The following is an 8,447-nucleotide window of genomic DNA, read 5'->3' as shown; positions in this document are numbered from 1 at the left end:
CATTTCGTTTAGGTGAGATGAGAAGGGAAAGGACAAGGGTTGAGATTTTCCCATGGCAATCCAATTGCCGCTGTTTCTGGTGTGCTATACCGGAGGAATTCACGACGCAGCTGCCTCTACCGACTCCCAAGATGGTGAGTAAATATTCCATTTTAAGTTTATATATTCCTGGAATTAGTTTGGTTTGTTTGTTTTAGTTAAAAGGGTAAAAATGTCATTTCAAATCTTTATTTAACGGAGACTGACTGTAAGGGGTTTGAGTATAATTTGGTGAAAGAGAGAGGGTGTCCCTATAATACTGGCATTCTCCAGGGGGTGGCGTTGTAAATTACCCTTTATTAATTTGTTTCGATTTGTCATACTAGAACAGTTCAGTTTTTGTTTCTAACTTTAATACCTTGAATTGAATCCGACGTGCAAACAAGCATCGGCCTTCGATAACCAAGCATATGATTGAACTCTTGGTTCATCATTAACTTTCACCCCTATTATTTTTTCTTTTGGTGAAGACTCCACCCTTTATCATAGAGGGTCAAAGGGGGTGGATGAAGACTAGTGGAGGGAAATTGGGTCCTAAGTTAAATCAAAGGACCAAATTTTTGTTTTGGTAATGTAATGAGAACCTTACTTGTAACATTGTAGCTAAGAACTGAAGAACACATTTTGAATATCAAAAGTATAGACAACATTCACCTTACTCAGCCTGCGTTGGCATCAGGTTGGGGACCAATCACTCCTCATTTTCAATGATTTGTTGCTTTCTTCATATAACCAATTGTAGGAGTTGTAGGTAAAGGTGTCAATCGGTTTAGTTTCAATGTATATGGTGTAATTTGATTCGATTCCATTCATATTTATTTCGTTGAAACCAAAACCGCATCATTTATTAAACGGTTACACTTTCTAAAACCACAACCGTTTAGTAAACGGTTTTGGTTCCACAGTTTTTTAATGGTGTTAGTTTCATGCTTTTAAACGGTTTTGATCACGGTTTATTCCACACGGTTTCTAAACAGTTGGTAATCGGCTTTCTATTTTATTTGCATGCTTACTAAAATTTGCTTTTTTTAATAAATGCTTCAATCTTGTATCAATTAAATGAGGCGTTTAACAAGTATTTAACTACATAACTACATAATATGAATAAATTATTAAATAGACGGTTGGACAGCCTCTATGGCCCTTAATTCTTCCCTAAATTAAACCATTATGTTTTGTTAAAACAACCAAATATTTAATCATTATATGGGTTAATCAAATCGATTTTCATGGTTTAAATGGTTCGGCTTTCATGATGTCAATTCAGTTGAAACCAACGGGTTAAATAGTTAAAACCGACCCAACCTGACCCATTTAACTAATCGGTCTTAAACTTGAACCAGAACCAAACCATTTATGGTTTTGGAGTACACGGCTCGAATCGGTTTCAGTAAACTTTTCAGTTTCAAATTCACATCCTTAGTTGTGGGAGGCTAGGAGCTGTAAATTTTACTGGAAATTATTTTTATTTCCAGTGAATCTAGCTCACACTGGCACAATCATGTACTAACCCACCTCGTTAGCCATTTATATTTCTAGCTCCCTTTTGCACTGGTTATAAAATCTAAACATCTTTGGTGGTGAAGCTGTACCGAAAAGAAAAACATATCACGGTTTCTTGTTTGATGTTTGTGGTTGACAAGGGCCTAGAGCTGGCCTTTCCAATTCCAACCGAAGTTCTAACAAACAACCTAACATATTCTGTATGACATCAAACACCCTTTTTTTTTTTTGTATAAAATTGTTATCTCTGTAAATAAATACAAATTGCAACAAAATATAATTAAATAAAACAAGCATACTGTAACAAAAAATATAACCACATACAAATTTTTGCGAGCCTCAAAATTAATCTTTTTCCCTCTTATTTTCTAAATTAATTGATTACTATGAATGCTTCTTTTATTTTCTTTTTATGTATCCTTACATACTGTACAACCTATGGTGTTTGGGGAAGGTGGCACGAATACCTCAGTTTTGAAAGTGAGCCAAGAGACTGTTTAAGGGCCACATCTACTGTAGCACCTTCCCGGAATAATGCATCATATAATTGGCAAACAAACCTTGACAATTCCTCTTCTTCGTTGTCCACCCAACTCGTTGAATGCCCAAAGCTTTTTTCTGGTTCACTGTCATCCCAGTCACTCATTGGGCTTGGAGGTTCCACCTCTTCATCTTCTGCCTCCTCTCCGATTTCGAACTTCCCATTCTCTGGTACACTGAACTCACTTGACCCATGAAATGGTGTCAAGGGTGCTTCTGGTGGCAGCATTGATGGCGAAATAACAGCTTTGGCACCAGAGTTCAGAAAGGCCTTCACTAAATTTGGTATAGGCCCATATGTTCCAGTGCATATAATGATCCTGTCCCTCCATGCTCCAACCTGAAGATTTCACAAGCATCAAAAGCAGTAGCTGGATGAGCAGGGTGAAACAAAATGAACACAACAATAGTACAAACGGAAGCAACTTCATCAAAAGCATATAATTCATGCTACGACTGCAGCAGATCTGACATTTTCAAAAAATTTGTGATGTTCTACAAGGGATCTATGTCAGAAAATTTGTGATGTTCTACAAGGGGATTCATAAAATTACTATGATAACCACGGAAAATTACAAATGTCATTTTAATGTATATATAAACAAACAGCTGCGAGATTTCTAGAAAGTGTTGAAATTTAAAATCTAACAAACATTCTCCAATAATTATCTACAAATTCTTTCTGGAAGATTCATAATGTGACATGAAGAGAAGCTCACAATAGATTTCCCCTTGCCATGAGGCAAGTGATTTTCTACTGCAAGTACACCAATAAAATAACTAGAAGATATCACAAAGCATCACTAGGAGGGTCTCCACCTTGACCTCCCTGCAACCTCCCCCCTTTTTATAGCATCTTAATGATAACTGAAAGAGGTACGACTTCTTTGAACTCGATTAATTGAACAATCCCTAAACATAAAAAGAAATACTTCTGCAAAGATTCCATCTATCCTATAACTCCTTCCCGCATTAATTGCCAATGTTTGCTCATTGAGATTGAGGAATCAAGTACTACTGTAGAAGCATATAGATTGACAAGCGGAAGAGAGAAATTTTGCCAAGAAGGCTCAACTTTCTCCCTTTAGACCGAATGGCATACCAAAACCTGCTTTAAAATTACACAGCTACAACAACAACATCATCCAAAACCTTATCCCAACTTAATGGGGTCGGTTACATGGGAATTCCAAGCAAGGACGAGTGCAAGGATCCATGGAAAAAAATTGATGGGCTATGGCTAATTATAATAACTGCCGGCTGTTAACCTGATGCACCAATACAAATCAACCACAACTTATAACGACAGACTATAATAAGGTATCGGCTGTGTACCTGACATACCATATAGATCGGTCAAGCCAAAGTGTAGTGTAGTGCTAAATAGGATAAATAACACAACTCTATGATGAAAATCTGAACTATAGATTGCCTAAATTTAAAAATAAATAGATAAATAAATAATTAACCTAGTGTAGTGCTAAATCGGATAAACAAGGAGTCCACATGGGAGTATATATTGGAAATTTCATCTGCTGCCATCAATAGAGTACAAGAAAACTAAAACAGAGTCTGCAAACATACCATCCAACGAACATCTTCTGGTGTTAGGTGCATAGAAGGCACTGTCCGGCGAAACATGTATGCCCCAATTTCCTGGTCATCTTCCATGACCTTCATGGATCATCATATAAATGATTAATTTCTATCACACCAAAGGAGTGAAGAATCAGATATGATTAACTAACAAAGAGAAACCTACTTGTGTTTGACGTCCAATATACCGATGGACAATACCTCCAACTTGAAAGTATGGCCTGTATGCAACCAAATCAGACACAGTAGAAACATTTGCTAGTGCTGATGCATCCTTTCTGCTGCGATCGCGCATTGTTGACACCAGACTAAATTTAACACTCTGTACAAATCTATCAGCAAGTTCTCCAGGTTCAGCAACCACAAATACATCATTCTGCCAACTGCAATTGAACATAAACTAGGTTAAAACTCAAACATGTATCCTACCAGTTTGAATGACAGGAAAAGGGTTATCAACACAAAGCATGTGAGAAACATTTCACCTTAGTATTGAACCAACTGGATCATTTTGAAGAGCCAAATGTACAATGCCCACTTGGGGCAAATTTTGTAGTTTCTCATGCAATGATCGAGCAGGTAAGCTAAGTTGCCCGGTTCCCGTAGGAGATTTCGGAGGTGAACCAGGTGCCTTCCCAGATTGAAATCCATCCAAGCTTAGTGGTGGGACTAAATCTATTCGGCTGATCCTATGCAGACCAATATCAGGACTGAATGGAAGTGGGCTTGAAGGAAAGCTTCCAGTGAACATAGGTGATGTAAATGGTGTGGGAAATGTTGTTGCAGGGACTGCCTTTGAAAATCCCCCGATCCTATTTACAATCGATAATCTTATTCCATTACGGGCACAGAAGGTCTCAAGAGACCGGGCATGATGAACAATTCTCCCTGAATCAGGACTATGAGAGGCTTCCACAAGAAGTACCATACGCCTCCAACCTAATGAGGGGCTATTCTCATCTGTAACTGCAGCAATCCAGATTGAAACTTTGCATCAGACAATGAAAAACAAGCTTCCCTAGATAAGTGACAGAGAGGAATGACGAGAAACCACAACACACCTGTATTTGAAGTTTTTGCTTTAAGATTCTGAGGTTTCAACTTTTCTGACCACTTTTCCTCGTTTTGGTATGGTAGAAGTAGTCTTTCGCATACATTCTTGACAGCCAGATAATTGTTTTGCATGTATTCCTCTGTAGCAGCTTCCAACTTCAGCCAAATTGCAGGATCAGTTTCATCCAGCTCCATACCACAGCGCTCATCAACTATGCATGTGAACCGAAAATGGCAATGCTGAATTAGAACTCCACAGATGTTCTTTACTAGTAAGTTGCAAGCTAAGTAAGCTTTTTCTTAGTTCAAACTAAAAAAAAAAAAAAAAAAAAAAACTATGTGAAATACAAGTTGTCAACAATTCTACAGAAAATGCCCTCATGCCTGTCGGTAGACAATGAGAAGAATTCCTTAGTCAAGACTTTACCTGGGTTAAACCGAAAATATTGAATTTCAGGAAGCATTGGTAGCAATGTGTTTAGTTCTTCCTCGACTCGATCCACTGAACATGCACTCTCAATCAATACTTGCCCAGTATCTAGATAACGCCACCCACCTTTGCGGGCCTATAATTATCAAGCACAAAACAAATTCAGTCTTACATAATTTAACAATATATAAACTTACATACAAATAGCAATATTTATAACAATATATATATATATATATATATAGTTGATTGTTTAATGATGGAAACAACTTTGAGTTTGTCACTATTTTCTTCATTGTTATGCAATTTTACTTTAAATAAACAGCAAACAACTACAAATGGATTGGATTGACATATATATGAATGTATACAGGTCTAGATCGGAAGACAAATGTGATCCACACATTCAAAATCCAACCGGATGCTAGAGAAGGAAGGATCTGAACTAGACAATTTTTTTGTTTTATGCACTTCCGTATTTAGTATGTACATATGAAAATTTTATAGGACCAAAGTCCAGGCATGACCAAAAACATATGGCCCAAATTTTAGAACAAGCCCAAGTTTAGGATCCAAACTTAGCAAAACGGAGCAATCAACTCCCTTGTGGCTAAAGCATGTTATATGGTACATATTTGTGGTACCCAATAGGAGTATATGCATTCTTTTGAAATTGGAACGATGATTAAACAGTTAAAGAGTGTTCATTCCACCTTGACCATTCCACCTTGACCTGGTTCAACATGGTGTTGAGTCTATCAACCAATCAAAACTGGTTTATCAAAATAAGTTAAAAAAATGTTCCAAAATTTACAGAAATAAACCAAAAGGTTTAAAAAGAAAAACAACCAAGTCTCAAGACGACCTTGAAAACAAACCTGGATGCAGTTTCAAGCCACACCGGTTTGGGTGCATTTGAACTGGAGAGAGAAAGCCAGCTCGATTGGCTGGTCCAGTCCAGCTTTTAAACTAAAGTACTCAAGCAAATCCTCCCCCACCCCCCTCTTAAAAATATGGCAAAATTTGAGAATAGAAAGCAAATGAAGACGTCCTATGCTACATTAGAAAACTTAAAATTCTCAATGTCTAATTACTTTAGAATGGTTAATAAAATAAGAAGGCAGGGGGATATACAGTCTCGCAGTGTATAATAGAATCTCCATACTAGCACCTTATTGACAGTTGAATGGGACAAGAAGCATCTCAGTTGTTCAAATCCATCCACCACTGCATCTCTCTATACTACCGTTGCACCCTCCACACCCATGTCGCTACAACACACTGCCACTACTGCGTCTCTCTCCCTGCCCCCTCTATGCCCTCCACCTCCTTTCTCACCTATGACCTCTTGCAACAATGACTCCACCCATCTCGGAGAGTGGAGCTCCACCGGCATAATTTCATACCGACACCTCTGATGGGGAAATGTAAAGATAGGAGAGTGATGGGCTCTCGTTTAGCGTTTTGGTTAGAGTTTCACAGCTGAGGAACTGTGCGGTAGCTGAGAATGCTCTGCCAAAACGTCTTTGGCAACGTTGGGGGATATTACACGTTACAGGAGGGAGCGCTGCTGAAGGGGGGACAGGTGTGTGTGTGTGTGTGAGAGAGAGAGAGAGAGAAGGGTGGGAGTGAGGGAGAGAGCAGAGCTGAGGATGGGAGAGAGGGCGGGGAGGGGGAGAAAGGGAGGGGTTGGGGCGGGGGAAAGCGAGGGTGGGGAGGGGGGATTTAGAGGCGGATATCTAAAGGGGAGGGGCAGGGCAAGGCGGGCCAGTGGGAGGAGAGAGAGAGAGGGCATGGTGTATTTCATGGAGGCTCCACCTGGGTAGGCGAAGACAGTGGTTACGTTTTCACGTTCGAGGGCTTCCACTAGGATGTCAGCAGGCTTCCTGGTTTATCAGCTACAAATCAAACGACGGATGCCTCGGCGGTGGCCACGAGGGGTAAGTGATGGGGGCAAAGGAAGTAGCAATGACATTGGCGGTGATCAGTTTTGGTTTAGAAGAGTCAGATGAATTTCAGGTGATGCAATGCCGTTAAATAGAACAACAGAGATGTAAACTGCCACATCCTATGGCTAAAAATGTTCTTGTGTGCAAGATTCCACTACACCCTATGGTTTTGACATCATTTTCAAAAATAATAAATACCATGATACTTTATTCACTCATTATGACAAGAAAGAAAATTAACTCAATTCCAAATTCAATTTCTCAAAAGAGATCAATAAATCTATCTTTTCCATGCCCGTGAGAAAGCCCTAAAATTATTTCCCTGCGCCCTTTTTTTCTGTGGGAGGAGGGGAGTTTAATAGAAGAAAGGATAATTATGCCATTACCTTTGTTGGAACAGAACCACATCCAATGGAAACTAAACAGTCAATTTTGGAATCAGGCCATAGAAGTTGTGCTTCTCTTACGGCAAAAATAGTGGGATTATTCGCTACTATTGCACCATCTTGCCAGCGGTTCACATCTAGAAGAAAATATGGGAGAATAAACAAACATTTAGGATCAGGAAGAATACAAAACAAAACATTTAGGACATAAAGGAAAGAGAGTACCAAAGGAATGACCAATTAAGCATTCAGAGAAGATACCATCAGAAAAATCATCAAGATAATATGGAGCAGCAGATGATGCCCGTATAGCCTGCCAAATATGATGCTTGCAACTTCCCATAAATGCACTGCGGTTATAGCCAGTTTGAGTGCCAGTAGCCGCTGTCCCAAGCCCAGTGAAAGCTGGACTCTCACCCGTTCCCAAAGGCATTTCTGGTGTTCCAATAGGATACTGCAAGTCAAAATGAGAAAAAAAGGTTAAGTTTATTTGAAGAAAAGGTTGATGATTACCATACATGACCTTCATAACTTGAGAGATCAGATACAAACTACTATCTTCTAAATTGATAGAAGATAAAAGATAGATACAAACTACTATCGTCTAAATTAAAATAAGATAAAAGATGTGTAGGTCAAAACAGCTCACGGTATAATTCCGGAAAATGAATGGCTGCGCTGGCATCATGCTGACCAAAGTTGACACCACAAAAACTTTGGGGATGCTTTTCGTAGCCGACTCTATCAAAAGGTCTCCATCCTCATCAGCACACATCTCCCTTAACAACCTCTCAAACTGATCTGCACTGTGCTGTAAACGAAATTTAAGGTAAGGTATGCAGGTTTGGGGCCTGGTCATAAATCTTGTCCTCAAGAATATATTTGTCAGGAGAACTCATGAAAAATAATAATTTTACTTTCACAGCTTCAGCAGGGGTGGGGGGGGGGGGC

General features: G+C 39.1%; 1 protein-coding gene across 5 annotated transcripts in view; it reads right to left on the bottom strand.

Moving 5' to 3' along the window:
* Nucleotides 1-1,745: 1,745 nt before the first annotated feature.
* LOC122084881 (phospholipase A I) overlaps nucleotides 1,746-8,447 on the bottom strand; it is a 10,783-nt gene continuing 4,081 nt past the window's right edge. For 2 of the 5 annotated variants that reach the window (XM_042653304.1, XM_042653317.1), the window contains exons 10-18: nucleotides 8,146-8,307; nucleotides 7,758-7,950; nucleotides 7,497-7,633; nucleotides 5,159-5,297; nucleotides 4,740-4,943; nucleotides 4,164-4,644; nucleotides 3,845-4,061; nucleotides 3,667-3,756; nucleotides 1,746-2,422 (exon numbers count right to left, since the gene is read on the bottom strand). In XM_042653304.1, coding sequence (XP_042509238.1) covers nucleotides 1,979-2,422; nucleotides 3,667-3,756; nucleotides 3,845-4,061; nucleotides 4,164-4,644; nucleotides 4,740-4,943; nucleotides 5,159-5,297; nucleotides 7,497-7,633; nucleotides 7,758-7,950; nucleotides 8,146-8,307 — 2,067 coding nt within the window. In that variant the 3' untranslated portion in view covers nucleotides 1,746-1,978. Of the gene's footprint in view, nucleotides 2,423-3,666; nucleotides 3,757-3,844; nucleotides 4,062-4,163; nucleotides 4,645-4,739; nucleotides 4,944-5,158; nucleotides 5,298-7,496; nucleotides 7,634-7,757; nucleotides 7,954-8,145; nucleotides 8,308-8,447 lie in introns of all 5 variants that reach the window. The other 3 variants (XM_042653324.1, XM_042653331.1, XM_042653310.1) reach the window with 2 other exon arrangements.

The sequence above is a fragment of the Macadamia integrifolia genome, chromosome 1 (genome assembly GCF_013358625.1).
Source record: "Macadamia integrifolia cultivar HAES 741 chromosome 1, SCU_Mint_v3, whole genome shotgun sequence".
NCBI classification, from domain to species: domain Eukaryota; kingdom Viridiplantae; phylum Streptophyta; class Magnoliopsida; order Proteales; family Proteaceae; genus Macadamia; species Macadamia integrifolia.
This window is presented reverse-complemented; position numbering and strand designations above follow the sequence as displayed.